The following is a 27,406-nucleotide window of genomic DNA, read 5'->3' on the forward strand; positions in this document are numbered from 1 at the left end:
TAAAATTGTCTTATTTAGACCAGAATTTCCCAGAAAAATCCATGTTGTGAGAGGCTAGGAGCAGGGAGGACAGATTTTTCAGAGCTTCTCAGCTGTTAGAAACCTTGCAAAACCCATTAAATATCCCATAATGTGTTTACAACTATTGACTTTTCAAAGGTTAACGTGCTGGCCCAACACGGGCAGATTTTCACAAGGTAACTCTGGACCAAAGGACACACACTGCCAGGTTCAAGTTCCTGTCTCCAAACAAAAGTGCTCTGTTTTGCTGTTCAAGGACTTATATTTATTAACAGGGGGAAACAACCTATATTTTCCTTAGTCCCAAGAAACTCCAAACTGGCTGGCATTAAGACCACAGAAAAAGGACCAGACTTGTACGAGAAGTTACCTGGCAGCCCTGAGTCAGTCCAAAAATTCGCAGCAGCTGAAGAGCTGGCATGGAAATTGCCTCCTTCCTCCATCCCCTGCGCTGACTCTGGTGCTTTTTGTTGAGCCACTTCAACTCTACATGGAGGATGGGGTTTACCTTGTTAGTCTTCTGCCAGCATGGTTGAATTTGTGAAGCCCCGGATCTGGAGGTCACAGGACAGGCGTGGGGAAGAGGGAAAGGGGAATATAACCTGCCCTAAAAGCTCTTCAAACAGCTTGAGCCGCTCTTGTAACCTCACTTGAGCTTGAGCAATGTGCTGAGATACCACATCTAAGAAGGTCCACAAGCAGACTCACCCCACCATCCATACTCTATCGACAGTGTAATGAGCAGTCCCTGGTAACCTCATGCTGCTCTGTCAATGTCACCCTATAGTGGAGTAAGACACTCAGAAGGGAATGTCAGAGGCCCTCTCAGGAAAGCTGTAAACCAGAATGAGCCAGATTACAGGATGTTCAAACTGCTTTGGATTATAGGAGTTTAGTCCTCAATTCTTTGTAATGAAGAGGTGGCAACATAGAAATAAATGTTTACAGATAAAGTCAGCCTCCTGCACTAATAAATTATTTTAATCTATGATTAAAGCAAGAGGAAGAAGCGAAAAGACTTTGTGCAAGATCACTCTATTAGGGTGTGGTAGAAGTTCCTGCAGGCACAGGATCAGGTGCCTCATGCAGGAAAAGTGATATTGTCTCCTCTGAACAAGAGGATACCTACAGGTGCACCAGCCACCTGCTAGGGCTGGTAAGTGCCAGCTGCCACCAAACAAGTGGCCACATGGCTCTTCACAGTGCTGTACCACACCCTGTCCTTTTCTTTGCATCACAGCAGATTCAGGTGGCCAAAGGGACAGAAGAACATCCACCATTTTGTTGGGGATCTCAGAGATCTCGGGCATGGCTGGGAGATGAGATCTTATCTCTCCTCATAGTCTTGGACATACAACCTGAACCAAAATTTCAGAAGTGAACACACAGACTTGGGCAACTAAGTCATCTAATCTGACAAACTGTTTTTTCACAAGACCTGAGCACATGTAAGCTTCAGTGGACCTCCTGCCACAGCTGCTGATGATCATGTCCTCTGCAAATCTGCTTATCATTTATGTAGGTGAATAAAGGGCGTTTAAAAGTGGGCAGCATGTTTGAGCGTTAGACTGAAACACTGTGCCTCAGTTACCATGTGCATGACCTGGGGTTGCTGCTCCCTCCAGGCCTGCCCTAGGAATGAGTTTTTGCCTCTGAAAGGAGGGAGGGATTCGATACTGTGAATTTGGGTTTTTGTGACTGTCTAGGGCCCCGGAACCAAGCTGAGCATCTGCATCATAGTGCCAAGCAGCTGTGACAATGATCCGGGCAGCAGAGCAAACAAGTGCATGAGGCAGATCCAGTTACGCTCCCCTGTTCTTCAAGCTAATAATCTCTGTTCCACACCTGTGACCTAAGCTAGTGCTTCTCTTTCTCTCCAAGCTGATGACTGCAGTGCATGCTCAATAATTCAGCAGGGCCCCAACTCGTCTTTCTAGAGAACCAGGTCAGCCTCTCTCCCTTGAGTCCCAGCCTAGAGAGGAGCGTTTTCCTTCAAGACAGTCAGAAGTCACTCTCCATCTGCTTTAGAAAATAATCACTTTCCCTGTGGTTGCAAACGTGGTAGTTAACACAAATTAAACCACGAAAGACAGCAGAGGTGACTATACCAACACCACGTTGACACCACAAGGTAAAGAGGTTCTACATCTTCTCATGAGCAGGAACAGGCCAGGGCTGGAAATTTATAAAAAGTCCAGAGCCCTGAGTGAGCAGCCTCAGTACACTCAGTATCCTGGGTCCCTCATCCACTTCCCTCATCCTCCAGTGTCTCCCCTGGAGCATGGAAACCAAAAAGGCTGCACTGTTGCCCCAGAGCTCTAGCAAGAAAAGCACATCACCTCCTCTCATCTTCAACTCCTGGAGAGTTAAGGAAGCAGCCAGGTGTTTCCAGCTCACATAGTTCCCACCTCTCATCCGGGCAGTACTGCTACCTGCCCACCAGCACGCAGGGAGGAGCCTTTAGAACTTCGGTCAGGCAATCAGTAATCAGTCATACTCCTCTACCCCTACAGTCTTCGCCTTTCATACATGAGGCAGCGAAAGGGCAGTGAGAACGAAGAATGCCAAGAGAGGAAAACATTTCCCAATTTAGTAGTTGACTGATCAACCCAAAACTGCATTATGCAGCACTGTCTCAGAAAATAAGCAGGCCTCAGCAACAAAGCTCAGAGGTGAGATGAGCTGCTTTGCCTGCCTGCCCTCCCTCCTGCCTCTGCTACTGGCGGTGAAGTGTAGAGGCTCACAGATCAGCAGCAGCCAAGAAGGGTAAATGCGAAATAGTTGTACTTACTGCTTTAGCACACCAGAGAAGTACCAAGCCCTGGACTCTCTCCTTATTTAGGCAATTAGTTCTGCTTATCTTGTGCCCACCCTCAGACATCCTGTAGGTAGTAGGATGAATAAGCATCTCCACTGAGGAGGAATCTCCCCCCCATTGAATACTTAGGTGAAGCTGACAACTCAAATTAGATGCTAAAGGGATTATATGGAGATCTCTGAAAACCTGTCCATGTTGTTTTGCTGCTCTCCCTCTTGTATTGCTTTGCTGTTACCCTACAGAAAGAGGCCTGCAGCACAGAAAGCAGTATCAGTGTTTTCATGTGGCACAGAGGTTTCAGCAAGTCCTTGAACAGTAGAGTTGGAGACAAGAGAAGCACTGGTTGAATAGATGAAGGAGATCTTCCTTGTTTTCCAGCCTGCTTTCAACATTTCAGGCTTGCAGAGGCCAACTGTATAGTTCTTTCACCAAGAAGTTTATTGTGACCCAATACCCTTGAAAGGGTGCAATTACATTTGCAGGGACCGCACTGCTCGCACTCGTGGGGATATCACCATCGACAAACCCACAGGAGAGCAGCCTTTCACAGGAGGCACTGGCAGCTGGCCTGAAGGTGTTGGAAGTCAGAAGGTTCCCAAGGATGCAGCCACTGCAGGAAGTGATGGAGAAGGAGGGGCTGCAGGGAACCCTACAGCCGATTCTGTTCCATTTAAAGGCGTGGTGAAGAACAGATCTGGTTGCTTATGGGGACTTCAATGAGAGATGTTAAATTTATTCTGCAAATTGAAGGTTCTTTGCTTCACATGAGGAGCCATCTCCATCCCTATCTCTCTGTAAAAGCCTAGTGTAGGCAAGACAAACGCAGATACTTTCTCAGTGTAACTAGTCTCAATATTATTTTCCCTTCTTCCCTTCCCAGTGTTCCTGCCCTTAAGTGTTTACCTTGACCAGCAACATTAAAATAAAAGCCAGTGCCATTCAGGACTGTAGACAAGAACTTCCCCAGAGAAACAACATGCCCTCATTGTAACTCCCTTCCCTAGAGCTGCCCCTGATGCAATGGGATTGGCTCTTGGGAGGACTCAGCAGCCTGTCATCCTTTCCCTTGCTTTGTTCCACAGGACTGGTGGTTAGTCACAGCCCGATGAGTTCCCTCCCTGTCTCCTTCCTTTGCCACATCTTTGTGCCGTCACTTGCATCCGGGTCTCACCCCTTAACCACATCAGGAGGTTTAACCTGAGGCAAATACAACAAAACAAAACAAGCAAGCAAACCTGTCTCCCAAGCGTTAATTACAACACACAGAGTGGTTCCCAGGTAAAGCACAGCAGAATGGATTCATCTGCAGCAGCAGGTGGGACAAGTTGCTGTCAGGAAGTCATTGCAAGCAGTGATGCCATGGAGCTGGGCTGCGCAGCAGAACAAAGGGGACCTGGACCAAGTCTTCCTTATTTTTCTGCCTGTTGGGGGTCACTTCCTTCTGGAAGGTGGGCAACCACATGCCGAAGGGTGCTGGGGTCTCTATAGCAATCACAAAAAGGCAGGTGACGCAGGCTCCTGCACCCAGTGTGTTACAAGCCACGTGTGTCTAAGAACTCTAATAATCTTAGTCAAATATTAAACCACAGTGCAGTTTACCCCCCCTGAGTCATCTCCTCAATAGTTATTGCAGGACTGAGAGCAGACACCGCTCAAAGACAGACGAATGTTAACTATGACTCAATGTTTCAGGACCCCTTAAAAAACACTCCTAAGTCATAAAAATCACACACCCTACTTTCCCTTCACACTAATATGAACACCACACAGCTCAGCTGAAGTCACAGGAAGTTGTTAGTTCGGCAGAAGAGGAGGGCTGCAATGAGATTTCTAGGTTAGGAGGGCACGGAGGAGGTTACTGAGTTGGAAGGAAAGCTGCCTAGTAGAAATCCTTGACCTTGGAACTAATCTCAATTAAAATTTTAATAACTGAACCTCTCCAGAAGAAACCAGGCAAATTTAGAAACTGTGCTACCAGCAGAGGTAGGATGCATCATCCTACAGTGGAGGACCAAAAACATGACCTTTACAGGTCAAACCAACAAGCCAGACCCATCTGCCAAGCAGAAAAAAAAAAAAGAGTCAAATTTAAGAATATAGGGAATATAAAAAGTAAGATCACATACTTAGGAAATTGTCATTAAAATTTTAAATGAGGGCTGATCAGCTGAAAATGGCAGAAAGAACAAGACTAAGATCCATAAAACATGTACTGTTCATAAGCTGGCTCTGCAGTGAGCCTATGAACGTACTAATACAATCCTAAGATGTATTCAGCAATGTATTTCCAGCAGAGACAGAGAAGATTAAATACTTGGTAATGGTGATCGGTTTAGACTGTGGCATAGAATTCTGTAACACATATCTAGTAATAAAAACCCTGAAACTGGAAAATGGGCAGAAAAAAAGGCCATTAGGATAACAAAGGGGAAATGCACCCCCTCTGCCATAAAAGAAGTGATGGAAAGATCACAGCTCACTCGCACTAGCAACCTGAAGACTGAGTTAGGACATGATTTCACTAAAATAAACACAGTCAAAGAAGACAAAAGGAGAGAAGCTTTTGAAATGAAAGGACAATACTGCACAAGAAACCCACATATAAAGCAACTATATCTGGGGTGAGCAGCAGAAAACTTTGCAGCAGGACATTAGCACAGCCCTCTGCTGAGAGCAAAAGCTATTAAAACCCCCCACTCTACGATTTATCAGCTTATGAAGGGGCTCATCCCTCCGTATACATTTCAAAAAATTAAAAAAGGCTAGAGATGCCAATCCAGGAGTCCTCCCAGCTCTGCGTTTGTAGGAGTTACATTACCTGCACAAGCAGGAGACGTCATGTCTTTCAGGTTTGCAGGAAACCCTTGACAGAGACTTTGTAACCCAACATTACTGCTGACGTAGATTGGATTATTGCCAGTTAGACAAAAATATGAAGCCACACTGTTCAGGGCAGTTCTGCCAGTGCGGAGATCCAAACTGGTTTGTGAAGGGGATGGGGCCAACTGCTCCCAGAGTAGCACACTTGTGTGTCGGGGAATTGCACTGAGTCTCACCCGGGTCCAGATCAAAATCTTTAAATATTTATTCAGGAAGAAGTCTCCTCCAGGTTAAATATAAGAGAGAGCCCTTAGCAAAGCGCTTCAGGCAGTGCAGGATAAAAGAAGGAGACAACCTTGACATCACTTTTATTTCTCCTGCACGTATTTAGAAGACATGCAAGGCAGTGAGGCCGGCTTTCCCTTTGCCAAAGGCACGGTCTGCAGGTGGGCCCTAAAGACCTGGTATAGAGATGGGGTCTGAGAGTGTGGAGTGGGAGACACCCATGCTTCTTCTGATAAAGATTTGTATAGCCAATAAGGAAAACAAACATCTCTCTGCTCTGCAGACATGCATGTTTCCTACTGCCCTGCCATCTATTTTTATGGTTTTGGCTTTGCCTATACCTTGTTTTATACCCTACCATAGCCAGATCAAAGCAATTCCCTTTTCCAAACAGAAGTCGCTACTATACACAAATGTCAGCATCAGGTCACAGAAAGTCATGACGGGTACTGAAAAATAATATTCCTACAATATTACCTTCCCATTCCCTTTCCATTACCTTACTCTGTGACAGCCAGGAGGAGGAAATATATGTCTAAGAACTCTCAATAAATATAATGAGCTTACATGAGGCTGGATCAGAGATACAGAAAGAAGCAACAAGAACTGAAGCACTGGACACCAGAATGGTTGCCAAAACTGCAAAGCCAGCAGGCTGCTTAGCATGCATCTCTTTTTGAAGCTATACCACTCAATACCATCTCACATTTGCTGCTGTTGTTTTAAGTGATGCAATATTTCGTTACAAATAGTGTCTAAGCAAATTACAAGCACTCCCTGCTCTCCTAAGGACTATGACAGAGGGGTAAGAACTGCTTACCCAGGGGCTTTAGGACTATTTATAGACAGAGGGGGTAGATGACACCAGTATATCTGTTCAACAGATGAATTTGATCACAGATCTGCAGGCAGAAGCAGGACAGGAGAAAATACATGGAAGTTACAGTAGGCAGCCTTTGTGCTCCCGTGGCCCCAAACAGCACCGTCCTGCAAGGCAAAGGCACTATAAACCGACTGTGACTGATCTATATGAGATTAACGAAAGTAGTGAAATGCTGGTCATCAGTGTGGAAGGGGTGAGTTTTCACTGCTGCTGTGCCAGAGCTCCTGTCACACAGACAGCCTTTGGGCACGCTATCAAGCGCCTTCACTCAAGAGGAATATCACGTCCCAAGAGCAGGGAATTCACCGTTCCAAGATGCCTGCACTGAGCAGGAAACCACTCGCAGCAGCCATGGCAGCAGGCGCCGTAGACATGGCTGCAAGGTTGACCCATTGAGGTTAGCAAGACCTGGGCCAACGGTGCTCTGCCCCGCAGCTGGCCACACCGGAGGGCGAGGGCTACCCCCGGAGAACACAGACCAGGTGCTCCCCGGCCTTCGGTGCCTTCGAAGCACCCTAAGCGGAGGGACACGGCCAGCACCCAGCTGGCGGGATGCTCGCCCCGAGTGGGTCCTCTCGCACCTGCGGGAACGAAGCACCGCCCCGGGCTGCGGCGGGGGGGGAACCTCCGCTCCCTCGGCCAGAGGAGTGGAAAGTGCTATCGGCCCCGCTCTCCTCCCCTTCCTCTGACGCAGTTCAGCAGGCAGGGGAGTGACCTGCTTCCCCCCCACCTCTCAGGGAGTTGGTTTTCACTTCCTGCGCTCTCGCTGCCTTTGTCTCCGCTGGACGCGGCTGAAGGCACACCTCGGGGGTGGCGGAGCGGGGGCACGAGGGGGACACTCCGCTCCCAGCATCGGTTTCACCTGAGACCGCGCAGGTGGGGGGCTGAGAGCGCGTGCCCGGGGATGGGGGGAGAGCGGGACACGACACTGGCCACCCTACGAAGGGCTGAGGCTTACCCCGGGGTGGTACGCACCTGGACACCCTCCCTCTTAGCTTCTCCTGTCTTCTCTCTCCCTTTAGGAAAGGCTGAAGGTCTCAAGGCGGTGAGGATAGAGGCGCCGAGATGGCTGGAGGGAGCCCTGCGCCGTGGTTTGTGCTCTGGCTCTACCTGGCGCCAGCCGTCGGCGAAGGGCAGGTGGGGAAACCCTTCGGGGAAACGTGCCTGGAGGAGTTTACGGCGGGGATGCCGGACTTGGTGCTGGATACGGACGCCTCGGTCCAGAACGGAGCCACGTTCTTGTCGTCCCCCATAGTCCATCGGAGCAGGGAGTGCGTGAGAGCCTGCTGCAAGGAGCCCGCTTGTAACCTGGCTCTGGTGGAGCAGGACCCGGGCACGGACGAAGACCGCATTCGGGGCTGCTTCCTCCTCAGCTGCCTCTACGAGCAGGCTTTCGTCTGTAGGTTCGCCGAGAAGCACGGCTTTCTCAACTTCTTGAGGAAAGACGTCTACGAGTCCTACCTGGCGATGCAGGATCTCAGACCTAGCGGTAAGGTGCCTGGAATGGATCTGTGCAAACAGCGGGGTGGAAGAGCACTAATGGCCACCGGTGCCGGCTCCTCCAGCTGTAGTTTTGTGCAGCCATGCTGCCAAAGGGTTAGGATAAAGTGGTGTTGAAGATAGGTTTCTACATGCACCTCTGCTGCAAAGGTTTTCCCTAGCTTTGGTGAACTCACTTAAGACTTGTGCCTTAGTTTACCAATTATTAAATGGAGAGGGAATCATTCTTTCACCTATTTGAAGCAGGTGGAGCAAGTGTTTACCAAACACGGACTGAGTTTTTGATACTTGACAAAGTAGAGAAAAAGATACTGGTTTTCTTCTCCCTCCCCCCAAGGCCTTTGAGGTTGGAAAGTGAAATCTCTAAAAATCTACACATCACCATGTTTTAAAAGGCTGCATTAATCTTTTAATTGCTCAGGGACTAGAGGCAGGACACAATCCACTTACCTTTCATTTTGCCACAGCCTGAATCTTGTGAGCACCAGCCTGAATGGTGAGATGTCTCAGTATCACTCTGCTTGTAGAGGCTAGTTCTTGCTGTTTGGGAGAGGCTGATTAGAAAACTCCCCCTTTGGAGGCGGGTTTCTCTTCCCCAATCCCTGATTCCCTGCTCTGATTGATTACATCTGGACCCAGAAAACCAAGTGGAAAACAAACTAATTTGGAGCTGGCCACTTGCCACACGCTCTGCCGTCGGCGAGGAAGTGCGATGTGTTCAGAAAGGCTGAAAACATGGCAATTCCTCCTTTTGCTGCCTCCTTCCGTGTTTTGGAGGAAGCCTAACGAGTTTTGGAGGAAGCCAAATGAGACCAGGATGTCTGTAGCCTGGCTGAGTCTTTGGCAACCATAACCAGTTTATTGTACGTTGATGCGCAGGCCGGGCTGTTAGGGGATATCTGTACGGGTAGTCCCCCTCATGCCCATGCATGACAAGGACAGAAAGGATCTGTGAAGGTGACAAGCAGCCGGTTGGGCACATGGGCTTAGGCTGGACTGTGTAAGCTGAATAGGTCTTTGCTCTTCTGCTGGGATGTGCCAGCCTGCAAGGCTTGTAGGTGCTGGAGGTGGGAAATGGCACCAAACCCCACATGGACCACTTTCATCCATCTTAAGTAGCAGCACAAGAGTTTTGGAGGAGGGCACGGCTCCTCTGGAGCAGCCCTTGGGTGTCGCTCGTTTGAGCAGCGATGTGGCAGTAATGGTTCTCCTGTCCTCTGTCCCTGCTAGTTGCTTCCCACCTCATTTTAGGGCCTTCTGGTAAATCTCTATCTCACTGTTGTGGTAGTTGTCCTGCGTCTCCATTCCAGGCTCAAAATCCTTTCCACGGGAGCTGCAGTTAGCGAGGAACTGAAGCCCACATCTCCAGGACTGGAGTTGGCATGCTGGCAGCTGGCTGAACTCCTACATGCTGTGTTGTAGGAGGAAAACGGAATGCATCATGTCCAGTACATCCTGATTTCACAAGATTAGATTAAAATACAATGAACTGTTGAGCAATTCAGTCTCTTCACCTCAGTGGACCGGCGCCCCGTACAAGGAGACCGCAACCCCCCTCCTTCCTGGACTGGTTGCAGGGCCTGGCATGGCATGTGTGCGAGTCTCTAGAAAGTGTCCCTGGGTCACTGAACTCTCCATGCCACCAGCAGCGCTGTGTTTGCCGCTCCATGGTGCCTGGCTGGAGCGTTCCAGCCACCGATACACAGGTGCTGCCTTGCAGACCATCTCTATGGCTACTTTCACAGGTGCTGGGATGGCTGCGGTGGAGCAGGAAGACCCGGGAGGGCTTATCAGTGAGAAGTGGAAAACATGCCAGCAATGCTGTTAGGGATGCTCTGCTGAGAGCCTGCCGAGGCGGGCTTGCCCCTCCTCGCTCACGTGAGGCTTGCGCCACGATACCGCTGCAGGTGTAGGAAGGGCTCGGTCCCTTCTACACCCCGTGTTTGCATTCTGGGAGGGCACAGGGTGCCAGGCAGGTCCCCGGCCATATCGACAGGTGCTGGGAGATTCGCTGCTCCGTGTTTGGATCAGGCTGCAACGTTTGTGCTGTGCATCAGTGGGAAATGCTTTTCCCTCCTCTCTTGAAATTTTTAGGCATTGCCTTTGACTGATACCAAAAGCTTTCTGAATCGCCTTGAATGGCATCAGAGGGCTGACAGGAAAAGAAACGAAGGACTATTACTGTTTATTAATCCAGAGCTGAAAAGGAGTTATTTTACTAGAGAAATAGTGCGTAATAACAAGGGCTGAATCAGACCGTACGAGCTGGGACGTCCTTCCCCCAGCAGATGATGAGACGCTTAAGAATGCAGATCTCGATTGTCGTTCAGATCCAAGCAAAAAAATTCCAAAACAGCTGTGATGCTGGAAGCAGGTCCGCGCCAGAGAAACGGGCCTGCCTGGGCAGGCAGGCGGGGGCTTGGCTGCCACTGAGGCGGAGAGGGGAAGAGCACAAAGGTGCAGGTGCAGGAGGCCAAATTAAGGAGCCTCTGGGCACTGAGCATGTCCACCTGGCAGCAGAAGGAAGCTCTACAGCATTTTTACTTCCAGACCTTGGAGGATGCCTGAGGAGGCCAAGTGAACCAAGTGTTAAGGAAGTGGTTCTTGGCATGTCAGATTTTCCTCCCAAATGTTTATAGGCAAAAAATTTTGGCCCAGGCTTTGCATCAGAGGCACAACTCTCTTAGTCTTCCCACTGTTGTGCTGTATTGCTGTTAAAACATGAAGCTTTGTGGCTGCTCTGGTGCCTGGGCTATTGTCAGTCCCCTGAGACTGGGCTCTGAAGGTCTGCGGGAAGCTTATATGCTGCTTTATCATCCATCCCGTTCCTTTATGTGCTGCTGTCTGATGTCCTAGAAGCCTTTAGGGTATGCCTGTGTGGCAGTCTCCAGATGTCCTCTGCAATAATGAAGAATGAAAGCATGTTTTTTTCTGATAAGTAGTGAAATATATATTTAGCGGTCCCAGTGGGTGACATTGAACAAAAAAGCCACATATTGCAAGACCCACAGTACTACTAGAGGGAGCAGACCTGTTGAATTGAGAGGTTTGTATCTGTTCAGGAGGAGACTAGCTAACGCTTGAAAGAGAGAGTACAGCTTGGGGCTGCTGAACAGACAGCATTGGAGCGTTTCCTGAGCCTGGTAGAAGTAGCTGAAAGCTGGGAGAATGTTACGGGGGAAAGCATTGCATATTGCTTGTATGCTCTTGCTCTTGCTTGAGCATCCACAGTGAGACTTGGAAAATGGATGCAGGGATGGAGGCATCCTTGATCTGACCCACTGCAGCCACTCTTACGGTATCAGGACTTCAGAAAAACCTGTGGGTACAGGCAGCAATGACTCCAGCTGAAATCTAGCTTCTGCAGATCATCTGAGTATATTTTCAGTATTTTGGAAAACACGAGCTTCTGAGTCCTGTATAAACTGGTGACGACAGCTTGGCTCTGTCTCTCACCTGTTCCAGCTAACGTACATCCCGGAGTCTCTGATGTTATTGTTGAAAGGCGGTATCCTCTTCAATGATTCCCCAGCCTGAACTTTGATGCGAGTTTTCTGCCTGGCTCATGTGGGAGAGGCAGGCTCACCACGCACTTTATTGGTAATAATGGAGCCCAGTGTTTAAGTAACTACCCCGAGCTTATTCTGGTCTAGGCAAACCAGTTCTGTGTGTGAAACTGGAAAATAACCTCCCTGAACCTTTGTCCGTTTCTTGAACTGAATGTTTTGTGGTGGTTGTGAAATGCTCAGTGACACTGTTCTCCGCCTGTTGAATTCAGGGCTTGTGAGTGGGAGACAGGAAGCGCTGGGGAAACCGTGGGGTTCAGGATCTGCCTGCTCCTGCCTCACCATGGAGAGAGATTTGCAGGTTCAAACTTCAGTAATGCATTCAAAAAGGAGAGCTCCCCAAGTTTGAAGCTCATCCATCTTCAAAAGTTTGGTCCCATGCTGGTTTCTGTTTTGCAGGTATGCTGCAACTAAAATGAGCGGTGCTGGTATCCCTTCTGGGGCTGAGATGGGTCCGGTTACTGGTATCCCCTTGGCTGAGACAGCTGCTCAGCATCCTCCAGTGCCCAGCTCAGGCGGGGAGAGAGGGAATTGCACGTTCATGGATTCAGAGACTAGTGTATTCTGGAAGGGCCCCTGGAGACCAGCTGGCCCATCTCCCTCATGGGAGCGGGCAATAAGCAAGTTCCACTCACTGTGGAACTACTGTTTGTCACACAGAATTTACTGCAGTGCCGCACATTGTGGCTACCTCACGTCGTGGCTTGGAGCTATCTAAGGAGACCGGAGCAACAGACCGATCTTTTCTAAAATGGCATGAAGACCCGTGAGGGACTCTTTCCCTCGGCCCGCTAAAGCAAACCAGACTGGTTTCCCACACCGTGAGGAGGGATGGAAGGAGCCTGGGGCAGCAGCAGATTGCATTAATTTGAAAATGTAGTTCTTTCAGCCGTGCTGTGTTGTTTTAGAGCAATTAAGTTGACCTGCTGTCTGCACTTCTTACAAATCTCTACAGATAACTCTAGAAATTAATGCTGAGAGCTACTTGGCTCTGCATGAGTTTTCCAAAAACTATATGGCTTTATCGTGATGGCATTTGCCACCCAATCAGGATGAATCCCGACAGAAAGAGCTCGTTATTTCTCTTTCTCTTGGCAGTGTCTTACATTGCCTTGTTCCCTTCTCCCTCTTCCCCTTCTCCAGCAAAATAGTGCTGTGGCAGCAGGAGCTTCCTCCCTTACCTTTTCCTGTTCCTATGGAGAGTTTTCTCATGTTGATGGGTGAGATTTGAATGAATCCTTCCTGAAAGCTGTTTGCTTTTGAATGATTTCCTTGGAAACAAGGTTATAACAAAGCTTTTTGCATTTGGGGGTAGAGCCACGCTGCTGCCTGCCCCAGCTGCCTTCCAACATTTGAAATCTCCGAGGCTGTGTGTTTCATGGACACTGGAATTTGGGTGGCCTCATTTCTGCTCCCATCTCTACTACTGGCCTGCCCGGTGGCTTTGAGCAGCGGCTTTTGTCCCCAGTGAAGTCCTGCCCTCCGCAGTGCCCTGTGGCCGCAGACAACACCGGGCTGCAAGACCCCCTCCAGTGACCGTGAGAAAGCTTCCCAGCTCTTTCTAATGGCAACTTCAAATGATTCTGAGGTGTTTTCAAGCACTGCTTTACAGTCTCACGTACTTGGGAGTGTATCTGCATGAGCACTGGAATGGAGGAAATCTGGTTTTCTGTGAATTTGTGTCTCGAGGGCAAGAGCTGATATCGAGCTCCAGAAGAGAAATCCTGAAGCTGGGAGCTTTGCAAGTGCTTTCTGCTGCAGGATTTCACTGGTGCCTGTGTGCTGGTATAGTGAAGTCTCTAGTGGGGTCTCTCCCCCCACCTAGACGCTTACTTTTGCAGCGCTTGTAGGAATTTAGTATCTTTTAGATTCCTGTTCCACCATCAACTTTGGTTCAAGTTTACTCATTGTTGGAGGTGAAGCCAGACAAAGCACTGGCTGCATAAAGCTTAAAACTAAACGAAATTTTTAAAAAGCATAAAACAGGGACTGAGACCTGAATACACAGTGAGCCATATAAATTTATTTTTAAGCATTTTGGACTTACTCTATCAAGCTTTTCTCCAGGATCATAAAGAAAAGATATTTCCCCCTCCAATGTGTTTTATAAATGGAAGCTGAAGGCGTCACTTAAGGATGTGACTCCAGGAGCATGTGTTCCACAGTAAAGAGCACGACGCAGAACAGCATCATCATGCTTTAATCTCCCTGTTAATTACAGAGTTTTACAGCAGAAACTTTCCATAGTCAAAAGAGCATTATAGCAAAGGGAACTTTTGTTTTTCAAACAGACTTTCAGAGCAAATCAAACCGAATGGAGAATCTCCCTTCCACGAGCAGTTTGTTGATACTCACTCTGACTCAGTCAGCACTCGGTTATGAAGCTCAGGTGGAGAACAGCCACGTTGCCACTGAAGGCTCCATATAGTCAGTGTGTCAGAAATGCTCCAAAGTCACTGAGCTTTCAGACATCCTAAGAAGAAAAGGGAGACACTTGAAAATGAAGTCCTTAATTTCTAGTGGGAGTTCCTCCTTGGCGGTCACTGCAGATAAGCAAATACTCTGACTATTTTTCTGGAGGTGAGGAGAGTCAGGGAATCTGGCTAATCAGAGGTGGGATCTGGAGAAGTTGCTGACCCCTTGATCAGAACCAAGCTTTTACTTCACCGTGAAATCCACAACCCCGAGTAACTAAATTGACCTGTGGAGAAATGTTTGGCCTGCAATTTATTTTTTTTTTAAGTGTACATGCTTTAAAACATCAAAGAAAAATGCGATTTGGAGTTGCTGAGTTAATGAGCAGCCTCTGTGTTGCTGAAGAACTGGTCTTTCCCTTGTGTGATTGCACCCATTGACTGGGCTCACCCTGGCAGGGGGGTGGCAGGAAGCCAACTGCTTTTCTCCCAGGCAGGCTCATGGCCTTTGCCTGGCAGGAATGGCAGGAACATGCTCCCTTTCCAGAGCTTGTAGTGCTGTGTACGAGGTGCTTCTGGGCTGTTTTCCCCTGTTCAGTTTGGAAGGTGTCACCGACTCCAGTCATGGCTTTTGCCTATGAATGTTCTCATGGCAGGACTACTTGAAAATAAAGAAAAACTCCATTTATTTGTTCTACTGGCCCTGCTCAAAGCCAAGAGTTGCCAGGCTCTCTTGGCCCTGCTTGGTGTTGTTCAGAAGTCTTTGTGCCTGACTGAGACAGGACCCGTCGTTCTGGCATGCAGACCTGAGGGAGGAGGGACAGGGACATGGACATGTTCCTCACCCAAAGGCAAGAGGACATTGGAGTGGGCATCTCCGCTTGTGATGTGGGTGTCGTCTTCCTGGCCTCTTTCAGTCCAGCTGGGTTTGCTCTGCCTAGTTTGGTGGTTGGGTCAAGCTCAACAATATGAGCTCAATCCCGTATTGTTCCCACCCAATACTTCCATGAAAAGATGGAATAAAAGATAAAACCAGGGAGAGACTGCAGAGAGCACGCAGACTGCTGCGATAAATGTAACCAGAAGCCCTGCAGCTGTGCAAGCTGGAAGCAGCTGACCTCTTCTCAGACAGTAAAACCACAGCCTGGCAAGGAGGGAGGTAAGCTGCAGGGCTGCAGCTGTGGGGAGCAGGATGCAGGGGGAACCTTAGAGCTGGTACGCACATACCCTCCCCAATTCTGCAGCCAAACAGGCTGAGGGCAGTGCTCGAACCTGTAAACAAGGGAAGGTTTAATTCATCCGTGAGTTTCCCATGGCAGCGGCGTTTGTAAGACCAGGAGAGAATGAATATGTCTTCGTTTGGTAAAAGATACTCGAAAATAGAAGAATCTGGGTGGATTTGTGGTAACTGATCTGGAATACGTGTTGCAAAGCCCTCTCTCCTGCTGAATTTAGTGATGAAAGAACTAAAAAGTAGCTTGTTTTCAATGTCAGGTTTTGTCTGTATTTGTGCCTTATATTGAAGGTCCCTTCAGTAGTCTCTAGCAAGAGTCAGCAGCTGGGACCTGAATCCAGAAACACTCCAACAGGAAATTAGGAGCAAGCCTACAACAGTGAAAATAATTAGCTATGGAGTATTTTTCTAAGGGGTTTAGGCACTAATCCTCTTCTTCAGTCACAGTCGATACAGCAGCGTAATAGCAGAGTGGTTTATATCTGGCTTATAAATGGCGATCGATGCCTTTGCAAAAGACTCGGGTTGAACTTGAACGTTGAGCCTTGGACTTGGTACGGGCGCTGCCAGGTGGAGTTTTATGGGCCGAGCTACGCAGGAAGCCTGCGATCGGAGACGTTCAGGCCGAAAGGAGTTATGAGTCAGGCTCAATGGCGTCATTGTAGGGGCTGTTCTTGCTGGCATGGATAGGGATCGGTTTCCAGCTTACAGTCTGGAAAAGCGTTCAATGGGTCATGGAGGCTGCTGGTAAGCTAATCCATGGAATGGCACAAAAATAACCATCTCCTGAATGGCATTTGTGTCCTTTTTTTAAGGCATGTATGTCAGAGAGCGGGGTGGAAGATGAGGTGGAGGAGGGGTGTTTCCCATCCAAATCTTGCATTGCATAGCTCTGGTTAAGTATGCTAACACAGTGCTCAGAGATGGTGTTAGGAATGATGAGAGTTGGTCCCACATTCTTCAACACCCACACCAGGTCATCTCCCTAAGTGGAGGGTGGAGATTGCTCTGTGCTGTTTTGTGAGGATGTGGTCCGATGGTCAGAAGCACAATGGCTGTGGCCACAGGGACACCCTCTCACCTCAGTTCCTGTAGGCAGAAGTGGCCAGGGAGCCATCTGGCTCAAAGGCATTGCCACAGTGGGTTGCAGAGTTACTAAATTAGTGAGGACAGTAATAACGGTATTGATTGCCTGTTGCTTGCTCAGGCTGCAAGAAGCACAGCTGCATAAAAGTGTTTTCCTTTCAGTGCTTGAAGTCCATATTGATTTAGCCTGGAGGAATCCTCCTCTCTTGTCTTCTTGTAATGGAGACGAGGACCAGACTCTTCAGCCTCTTACCCAAGCCTTGCTCTGCATTTCTTCTGCAGATGACCGTCCTCCGATAGCCCGCACTGCCATGGACATGAGGGTACAGCCTGGGGAACCAGTGATGCTGAGAGGCATAGAGAGCACGGATGACCGAGGAATAGTCAGCTATGACTGGAAACAAGTCCTTGGCGACCCCTCCGTGGAGATGAAGGTAAGGAGCTACAGGAAGGAAGCAGCTTGCTCATTGTCACCTGTGATCTGCACTAGGTCGGGCTACCACAGCCACTGACTTAAAGGTTGCCTTGTCCTTCCCACCTCATGCCAGTCCACCCACGAGCCTGTTTCCAAAAGCTGTGGAGCACTCCCCGCGATTGCCCCCTCCCTCTCGCACACTACCAGGATGTGACGTTTCAGGTCTTGGTCTCCCAGCATCAGGATGCCATCTCAAACCTTCCTGAGCAACACCTGATCTGCCTGGGTGGGAGCAGCCCTGCAAGAGCTGCAAGAGCTCTTGGAGCCTCTGCTCCCGAGCTCCTGTAGTTCAGTGAGGCACCCACCCTTAGTTTTCCTCTGCTCCACTTTGGTGCTTTTTCTCCTCTAGTTCTGAATAATCAGTCTCAGGATCTACCTCTGTTCTTCTGGGGCTTTTTCTGGACTTTGCCTCTCTTTAGAGTATAGGTTCCTCCTCCTGTTTTAGTTGAGCTGGAGCAGAAGTCACGTCTCCTGACTGGCTCCAAGATCTCTGGGATGTGAACACTGTATCTTACAGATGTTAAATGTGAATTGTGGCTCTAGGAGAGCAAACGATTACTGTTAAACTTCTGCAAAATGCTCTGGATAGCCTTGGACCTCGTATGGAGCTCTTGTGGCACCTTTTGGAAGAATTAGTAAATAAGTGCCTCAGGCTTACACCTGATTTTGAAGACCAGCAATGTCTGAGTGCTGAGGGGGTATGGAAACCTGGAAGCGCTCCTTCCCTTTTCCCTTCCCTCTAGCCTAACCAAAGCAACTTTCAGGAGAAAAAAGAATGAGTTCTCTAGTCTTATGCTTCATTAACTATATTAAGATGATATATGGCAACACTATGTTCTCTCAAAACTTAATCAAAAAGGCCGATAGCATGGAAATGGAGGTCCAATGTTGTTAACAGAGATAGAGGAAAAGTTTGTGTCAATAATATCACAGCTTTCTACTCTGACAAAATAGTTCATTCTCTTTTAAAAACATCTCAGCAGGCAAAGAATTAGGCATTCATTTCCACCTTTAAAAATAAATATATTTGTCGTATTCAAAATGAACAAGTATATATTTCTTAAATACACCTAGCATATTGCCTATGTGCTAAGTAAATTATTCATAATCATTTTCATTTTTAAAGAAGTAAAATTAAAACTGAGGAATTTCAGTCCTCTCCAAAGGCTTTTATTTTTCCACATGCCTTCACAACATCCCAAAATATAAAATTTATAATTAGGCTTGTGGTATCTTTTATCTCTGCTATTCCATAGATTTGTGGGGATTGTATAGCACTGAGATGTTTTTAGTGCTAGACTTCTGCTTGGGGGTTTCCAGCCAAGCTCCTTCTTTCCTAGTGCAGAAACGTGGGCTGTATGTGGCTTCACTCACTCCCTCATTAGAGGTACCTTCTGCATAAGCTTTTCTTTTACATTCTCAGAAGCACGAAGAAGACCAGGTAGAAATCTCCAACCTACAGGCGGGGACTTATGTCTTCCAGCTTACTGTCACAGACACTGCTCAACAGCAAGACTTCACCAACATCACCATCATGGTGCTGAATTCTGAGCAGACTGAAGGTGAGCCTGAGCCCACAGACATCTACCTGAAGCCTCCAAGCCTGGGTGCTGCTCTGGCGTTACTGGTGCTCTTCTAAGAGGGGTAGATGGGAAAAGGGCACAACCAAGACACCACACTTGTGTGTCAACTTTCCCAGTAAAAGCCTTCACCTGGCCAGTAGGGAAAGGTCTCTGCATTCGTAGTGGTCTATTTTAGGGTTTTTGCATCCTCTTGCAGAAGAGGTGGCCTGCAAAAACCCCATCCTACCTACATGTCATTGCCCTCTGCTGGGTGATGCCAGAGTGGCCCAAGCCAAGGGTGCAGCTGAGGGTGTAAGACAGGAGAACCTGAAAGATCTTGTTGACTCCATGGTTTTGCTGTGAAGGCCCTAATTCCCTTAAGCGGCAGGATAGGTGGAGCTGTCTGCATGACATTCAAAGTGTCCCTGGCTTTATTTATGTGTTTTACTTTAATGGCTGCGTTTAATGATCAAAATGTTCATCATTACAAGTGCATTATGAGCAAGGAGTTCTTGGACAAATGGTTGACTAGTCCTAAGCAGGGAATTTCTCCTTCTATCACAAGTACCACAAAAATATAAGAACAGCCATATCAGGCGACTCTAATGGTCTGTCCAAAATTCAGTACACTGCATCCAACAGTGTCCAGAGGTTAACACTTTGGAAAGAGTACAAGAACATGACGTGCTGTCAATAAATCCCTACTGTCCTCAATAAATCCTCAGGCTGGTCCCTGAGGAATTTGCAGCTGGGAGAAATTTTTAAGCAGAAGATGGTGTCTTTGTGTTCAGCAGCCATGGATGAATCCCTTTTTGACCTCATGTAATCTTGGCACAGCAGCAACATCCTGAAGCAAGGAGTTTCATAGCTCAACTATGTGCTGTGTGGAGAAGCAGCTCCTTTTGTTTTATGGTTGTGGCACCTTCTAATTTGATTTTGTGACCCTGCCTTTCATATGAGAAAATATATACCATGATTCCCTACTCAGCTTTTTCATGCCACTCAAGATTTTATAAATCCTTCAGAGTTCCCTTTGGAAGATTTCTCCTTTGTATACATGAAGGCAAAGCTAGCTAACCAAAGCCTTTTATGTTAACTTCTTTGATAGAGCATTGTTTGACTCCTAAGAAGGTGGGTTGGTGTCGGGGATCTTTTCCACGTTGGTTTTACAACCCGAGTCTTCAGCAGTGTGAGGAGTTCACTTTTGGCGGCTGCAAGCCCAACAAGAATAACTACTTGCGGGAAGAGGAGTGTAAACTTGCCTGCAAGAATGTTAGAGGTGAGTCTGTGTCGACAATCAGCCTCCTCTTTCTCATAGGATTGGGATGACCCTGTGGGCAGGTGCTGCAGCTTCTTGGCTGGCAGCTAGTTAGAGTCCAGAGAGCTGAGGAGACCGGGCTAATTATGGATGGGGAGTCCTGGTCTTACACTGCCAACATATCTGACCCAGCTCCTGGGGCACTGTTCCCCTGGTCCGTGTCCCTGGTGCGTCTGGCTGCAGAAACCCTCACCAAATCTCCATGTCAACATCTGAAACCTAAACTCAGAGGGTAGCATTGTGTTGCGGGGGAGCCAGAACTGCTTCACTCCCCAAATTAAATGAATCTTCTCCTTTGGCACTCTCTTAGCCAAGTCTGAGAATAACTTAGCACCACCTCAGATAAATGGGCTGAGCCTCTGCCACGCCCTTTGCAGTGCACAGCTTAAGGAAGGAGGCAAAAGCCTCCGAAAAGAGAGACCGTTTGGGCATGGTCTCACTAGTGGTGGGAAGTTCTGTGCTCCTCCGGGCCTGCTTCACTTGGGTACTGCTCATCTGGGATCTCTGGGTGATGGGCACCCATATTTCCCCTCCCTTACACCCAACAGGGCTTCCAGAAAATATGTACTTCTTGGGTGAGATATGAAAGCAATAGAAAGCCGATCTTGAGCTGACAAAATGATGTGTAAACATTTTATTTTTCCCCTTGCCTTTTCAGGTTCTGTTGGTGGGCGACAACAGCCAGGTGAGCCTCCTGTACTGCTGTGTAATCCTGCTGTGAGCTCAGGCTCAGTGTCTCAAGTCCATTCCTGTGGCTTTTGATTAGCATTCAGTCAGTGTGGAAAGTGGGGCACTGGAGACTAATTTCTTTACTAAGCCTTTCACTTTCGTGTCATAGGATAATTCAGGTTGGCAATTACCTCTGGAGGTCATCTGGTCCAACCCACTATTCAAAGCAGAGCCAGCTTTTTGTCATGTTGGGTTGCTCAGGACTGCATCGAGTCCAGTTCTGGATATCTCTGACGAAGGAGATTTACACTTTCTCTAGTCAGACTGTGCCAGCGTTTGATGACCCTCGTTATAATTTTTTTCCCCATATATCGAATCACTTTCCCTTGTTGCAGGTCTTGTCTCTTGCTGCTCATCCTTTTACTGTGCACCTCCAAAACAAGTCTGTCTCTGTCTTTTCCATAACCTCACACTAGGTCTTGTGCTCCAGCCCCTTGCTGAGTCTCTGCTGGGTTCACTCCAGTATGCCAATGTCTTTTGTGCCCTGGGGAGCTCAGAACTGGGCACAGCACCCAGCACTTGGGACAGCCTCTGGAGCAGAGGGGAATAACTGCTCTTCTCCGTTGGCTCTTGCAGCCCGGTGTGCAGGTTTCAGTTTGGCTTTCCTACTTTAATCCCCCATGGTTGGGCAGTGACTCCATATTCTTCCTGAGTAGTTCATTCTTGCTTCCACCTTCTGTGTATTTCTTTTTTGAGTGGAAGCATGGCTGTTCCCAGAGCAATGTTTCATGTCTAAACAAGAAATTATTCTTTTTTTTCTCTTTTTTTGAGTCCATGATGGCACTGAAGAGAGACCTTAACCAATCTGCCTTGTTTGGTGTTTGCCAGCCCTATCAGCAGTTTTTAAATCCTTCATAAAGCATCTGTGTGGCAGGGAGAAAGAATGAATTTTAATGAGCTCTCTGAACTGTTTCTGGTGCAGTGTGCAATGGGAAGTGTCAGACTCCCTTCTTCAGGTGCAAGGACGGCTGCTGCATCGATGCCTATCTGGAGTGCGACAAAACTCTCGACTGTGCTGATGGATCGGACGAGATGTATTGTGAACAATGTAAGTACTTCAAATTCTGGCTTAGACAACTTAGTATTCACTCAGGGATGAGCACAATGTAAGTTACAGGTGTTGACTCAATGGTTTTTGGTGCCTTCTGTTCTTACCTTCTGGCCCTGCATTACCTCTATCCACAGTATTATATTTGCAGGTTCTGCTGTCTCCCATACCTCTGCTGACTGCAAGAGCTGATCTTCCTTCTGAGATGTTTCCTGCCTCTTAAATACTCTTCGACTCTCCTCTCTGCACATGTCTGTAAGACTTCAGAGCCTGGCCTCCCCTCCCCTTCAGTTATTTTTGTCAGTGAATGACCTTACTTGCTCTCTTAGAGTTGGGAGATGGGAAATGAAACCATTATTTCTCCCAGTCTGTCCAGTGTCACAGTCCCCTTAACATCCTTATGTTACGCTAATGTAAATGCTCAGTGGTGAGCTGCTCAAGTCTGTAATCCTTCCCTCCTTCCCTCCTGACAGAATTCCCTCCTTCTCTCCTGGCAGAATTCCTATAATCTCTTTCTTATATGTGGGGTTTTTGTTGCCTTTTTGGGTTGCAAGCATATGATTGATCTCTCTTCCCCTGTGTTATATCCTACACTAGTGCTCTTTCAAATTTCTTTTAACCTGGAGTGATAGCAGTTTCCCCATACTTCTTGACAGAAAAAAAAACCCTAAGAAAGCAGCCTTTGTTTTCCTTAGTTTTGTCTCTGTATTTGTGAAATGGAAATTTGGAATAGTTTCTTCTACTTCATTTCATTTTTCCCGTGTTCTTCTCATAGCTTTGAGATATTTAAGAACCTCAAATTATATCTCTGTTTCCCTGGCTTGCGGTAGCAAGGGGATATGCGGGAAAGCCCTGTCTGCCCATGTCTGCATGGGCAGAGGCATTTCTTTTGTATTCACCTGGTGAAAGAAATTTTAATATGAAATGTTTCTCTCGCAGATGCCCGTGAGTTCAACAGGCTGCAGAAAATCAATGTCACACATAAGCAAGGTACGTATCGTCCAGAGCACCTAGGCTGACATCTACCAGCTTTTCTTTTTTTCTTCAGTCTGTTGTTTCGTGGCAAAACTGCTTCCCTGTATAATTCCAAAACCAAGCGTAGCTAAAATTGAGCAAGGGCTTGTTCTCTGACCTTGAGGACAGCTGTTTATAGCAGGCTTTCACTCTCTTGCCTAAACTTTTTCCACCCAGGCAGGTCTGTACCTGGCCTGTACAAAACCCTGCAGCACTTTTTTGGAAATAGCACAAACCAAAGCAGTGTAGGGGACACAACAGTGCCATAATATGAATAATCATACACCTGTGCTCAATCCCATACCTTGGCCTTGTTTGTACTATTGTGGACAGTGGCACTGGCACTGGGCTAAAAGAGTATATCCCACATCAGCTTAAATGCAGCTTGCTTGTAGGGGAGACCCAAGCCAAACTGTAGTTTCTGCGTGTCCAGGTTCTTCATGTTCCCTTCTGCCTCCCAAGAAGCACAGGTTGCTTCTGCAGAGGATTGAATCTAAGGTCTAGCATGACTGCATGCTCTGATGTACCTTTTTCCTCCTTGCTAGTTGGGTTCAGGTGGCAGCTCACCTTGGCAATGCCAGTTCTGGCCATGGATTCCCTCTGCCATGATGCTTGTGCTCTTCTGTTGTGAGCAGAAAATGTTGCCACTCTGAGAACACACCGCTTGGGCTAAAGTACCTCTCCCTTGATTTGCCAGGTCACTGTGTGGACTTGCCTGATGCTGGACAGTGCACCGAGAGCATCCCGCGCTGGTACTACAACCCATTCTTTGAGAAATGCGACCTCTTCACCTACAGAGGCTGTGGTGGCAACAAAAACAACTTCAAAGAAGAGGAAGACTGCATGAAATCATGTTCAGGCATCACAAGTAAGCAGACATAGGGAGGGCTGGAGTTTTACTGATCAAACCACGACAATCACTACAGGTTAAATTCCGTGGTCCCAAAGAAGCAGTGACTTGAGAGCTTTCAGTCAAAGCAGCTTGGCTCTCAAACCCTGGCCAGGCCTTACAGTGTTCTTCAGCTTGACCGATGGCTAAGGGGGAGCGGTGTGTGTCTACAGCATCTTTCGGCAATGCAGTCTGTCATTTCTCAGAGCTGGAAAACATTTTGGATGCTGATTTTGAAAAAGGGACAGAGGAGGATGACAAAAATAATCAGAGAGATTGTATGGCCTCTCTAAAGAGAATCTAACTTTCTAGCTTGGCTCCAGTTCTCCCCAAGTGGGAGGGAAGAAATTAAGGAAATCCTCAATGACACATACTAGGCTGAAGTTTTAAACAAACGAGGGAAAGGTTTACACTGTAGAGCTCTGTACATGTTGCTGTGGAGGCCAACAGCTGAAACAGGAGGCATTCTGTCAAACTGTGTCTGTTAGGAGGCAAACCGTTCCTGCTTTTCTAAAGAGCTGCCCTCAGCTACACTGTGCCTCACAGCCTGCCCTGAGAGCTCACCACCGGGACTGCTAAGAGGGATGCTGTATGCGTTCATTGACTTCAGAGCACTGGAAATATGCTCCTCAGAAACCTGTCTTATCTCTTGTTCCCAACCTTCTTTGTAAAACTTTTTTTTCCCCCTCTCTGCTCCCAATTCAGAAGCAGATGCCATTGGCCAGAGATGGGAATCACATGAGTCCCAAAGTGCTGTCTTAAGTGAGTAACAGTTTTTGCTACAGATCGTGCTTGTTGCTTTTAACCCTGTCCTGAAAAATGTTTTGTCTTTCCTTGCAAATAATAGCCTTCTCTCCCACCCCTGTTTTGAAGCTGAGGGAGCAATGTGGGATCTGTGGGATGCTAGCAGTGGCAAGAGACGCTTCTGCGTATCCATGGTCCAATTTCTCCTTTGTCTGTGACTCAGTAGCTCATAACAGAGGCTCCTGATTTTCCTTCCATCAACTTGCATGAGTGCTCCACTGTTCAACATCAAAAAAAGGGCAAGTAAAATTCTTCCTAAGGAACAAGTTCACATAAGTACCACTAACTTCTGCTAGAAAGAAGGCCCAAGTGGGTATGTGAATAATGTTGGGTGGTAGACTGTGGGGAAATCTGATGACCCTGTACACCCTTTCTACAACTGTAAAAAACCACCGAAGTTACTGAATTACAAGTTCTTTAAAGAATATGACATTAAGGTTGGTGTCCTTTCACCACAGAGCTATAAGGCCTCTTTCTTCCGTAGAGAACTCCTGAAACAAGGAACTTCTGTTCTTCAACCCTAGAGACCGATTTAATCTTCAAATTCACACCAGCTCTCAAATGCGTCATGTTTGACTGTCTCCAGTGATGGTGCAGGAGTTCAATTGGCTGTAGAGGACCAAGTACTCACAGCACAGCTACAAGCTCTTTCCCCACAAACTCAGCCTATCCACCATAGCTCGCTATGACAGCGTTATCCCCAACCAGGAAGTGTTTTTCTGCCACCACCTTTTGGTGGCCTCCCTGTTGACATATGAAGCAAGGCCAGCATTGCAGAAGGGCTTGATGTGGGTGTCAAATGGCCAAGGCTGCCGAAGTCACGGAATAGCCTTTAGAGGGCGTGGTGCATCTGGGAATAGATGGGAACCATAATTTGGGAGAGACAGGCTAGCTATACCATAGGCATACCCTTATGCCATGCAGTTGCCTTCTTTCTTCTTCGCCCAGTTGTGCAGTGACCATCCTGCTGTCAGGCTAGCTATCGCCCACCTCCTCTCTTTTGCCAGCACAGCTTCTGCAGTGGCTTTTGTGCTTGCTTCTTCCTGACCATTCCTGCTGCATCAGTGCTCGTGGAGCAGCCAATCTAATGCCTTCACCTATCCCCCACAGGTGCCTTTGAGGTAGTGATTGCCGTGCTCCTTGGGATCTGCATCATGGTGGTCCTGGTGATTATCGGCTACTTCTTCCTGAAGAACAGGAGGAAGAACAGCCGCCGCCGTCAGCCAACCACGGCTACTAACTCAACCCTCTCCACCACAGAGGACACTGAGCATCTGTTTTACAGCAGTACCACCAAACCAGTCTGACCTACAGCCTCTCTCTCCAGCCCAGCACTGGGGCACACTCCAAAGCTTCTGGAGTTCTGTTTTTAGACACGGGCCCGTGCCTGAAGGACTCTTTCTCTTTAAAGGCATTTGTAGCATCAGGCCAAGATCTAGCCATGATTTGGCAGTACTAATGTTTGTGATTGTCTTGGCTAAATGGATGCTCTGGAAAGTGAGGATCTGGGAGCATTTTGATACTCTCTGATGTCTGTCCTTTCCTAACCTCAAATAATCCAGTGAAACTCTGAATTACATCTTTCTTCCTGCTCAAAGCTGGAGCACAACTCCACTCAACTTACTGAAGGACCCTGGGACTGAATCTGTGTAGCGTTCACGTTACTGAATGATGTGAGCTCACCAGAGCCAGCAATTTTTTGTTCACAGTGCCACTTTCTTCCACCCAACCTTGTATTTTCCTCCCTTTCCCCCAGTCCCCTGCAAGGTGGCCCTCCCTCCCAGCAGTCCTTCTGGTTGTGGTGAGCCTCTTGAGGGCTCTGTGATTCACGTAACCATCCAGACCTGTTCCAAGGGCTCTGTGACGCTCTCCAGTGATTCTTGTTTTCGAGGTGGAAGGAAACAAAAGTACCTGCTTTAATAACTAGGCTTTGCTTTTTAACAGAAAAGCACACCTAGACATTTTTTCTGCCCGGCTGCCATCTTACAGCCTCATATGTACAGTACATGTCCACCATTTTCTCTCTGTGAGTTGCCCTGGTTGCTTTTGCAATGTTAAGCCTGACCCCAAACACCTTGACGCAATATTTATTCTCACATGAAAGGAAAGGAGATGTCCCTACTTTTCCTGCTGATGGTGAGGGAAGGATGGAGGGACTCAGCTCCCTCTCAGTTGGACTTTTGCTGCAGCTTCGATTTTACTGCGCTCTCCTCCGAGCACGCAGCCTGACCTCAGTCCTTGGCATCTCTCAGAGCCCAGGAGCGGGCTGGGTACCACCAGCTGGTGTTCCTGAGCTTCCTCGCTCCTGCTGGCCCGTCTCTCCCAGTGCAAGATGAGCCCAGCCCTGGGAGGTCCAGAGTTCATCCCTGGCCCTGTGGCAGCATGTGACATCTCCACTTCAGCGAGGTCCGCTGTGTCCCCCATAAGCTGTTTGCAGTGGGTTGCTCTTCAGCTGCGTACTGCTGCATCTCTGTCGTCCAGGCTTGTACCTCTGGGAGCTGAGGACTTCTGTTGGGGGCAGAAGCTGCTATTTCTGAAGTGCCTGGTACGCTTTGTCAGCTGTGGGATTGGCATCAGTCCCCAAACTCCTGGTGCCTGCTGCTCTTGGAAAACTCCTGCTGTGAAGAGAGAGGAAATCAGTGTGTGTGTGTTTGCATGTGTGCATGTGCATGTAAGAAGCATGAATCTATGTACAGATTTTAGTTTAAATGCTTGGACCCTTTCAGGGCTGAGGGCAGAGCGGCTCTGGAAGGCTCTGGTGAAGCCATGCCCAGCTTGGGGCACAGCTCAGGTCCTCTCAAGTGCAGCTCCAGGAGAGCTGCCTCATGGGGCCAGTGCCTGGGCTGGAAGGGAAGAAACCGCTGCCCACAGCCTGCTGGCAATCTGACGGCATGCTGCTTCCTGTCACAGGCATCTGCCTCAGTGTCCCTGGGGCCGGTC

The 27,406-nt window shown here is 48.1% G+C and overlaps 1 protein-coding gene across 1 annotated transcript; it reads left to right on the forward strand.

The window, feature by feature from the left end:
- The first annotated feature begins 7,877 nt into the window (after nucleotides 1-7,877).
- Nucleotides 7,878-25,972, forward strand: SPINT1 (serine peptidase inhibitor, Kunitz type 1). Its single transcript, XM_009988275.2, has 10 exons — nucleotides 7,878-8,316; nucleotides 16,910-17,061; nucleotides 18,526-18,664; nucleotides 19,773-19,943; nucleotides 20,641-20,667; nucleotides 21,634-21,759; nucleotides 22,699-22,749; nucleotides 23,471-23,641; nucleotides 24,368-24,424; nucleotides 25,577-25,972. Exons 1-10 carry the CDS (start codon nucleotides 7,893-7,895, stop codon nucleotides 25,771-25,773), a joined length of 1,515 nt encoding a protein of 504 aa, XP_009986577.2. The 5' UTR covers nucleotides 7,878-7,892; the 3' UTR covers nucleotides 25,774-25,972.
- The last annotated feature ends 1,434 nt before the right edge of the window (nucleotides 25,973-27,406 follow it).

The sequence above is a fragment of the Tauraco erythrolophus genome, chromosome 6 (assembly GCF_009769465.1).
Source record: "Tauraco erythrolophus isolate bTauEry1 chromosome 6, bTauEry1.pri, whole genome shotgun sequence".
Taxonomy (NCBI): Eukaryota; Metazoa; Chordata; class Aves; order Musophagiformes; family Musophagidae; genus Tauraco; species Tauraco erythrolophus.

Coding starts and splice junctions, on each gene's coding strand:
- SPINT1 (XM_009988275.2), top strand. CDS start 7,893: ATGGCTGGAGGGAGCCCTGCGCCGTGGTTTGTGCTCTGGCTCTACCTG. Junction 22,750..23,470: donor CAATGTCACACATAAGCAAG/GTACGTATCGTC, acceptor TTGATTTGCCAG/GTCACTGTGTGGACTTGCCT. Junction 23,642..24,367: donor ATCATGTTCAGGCATCACAA/GTAAGCAGACAT, acceptor CTCCCAATTCAG/AAGCAGATGCCATTGGCCAG.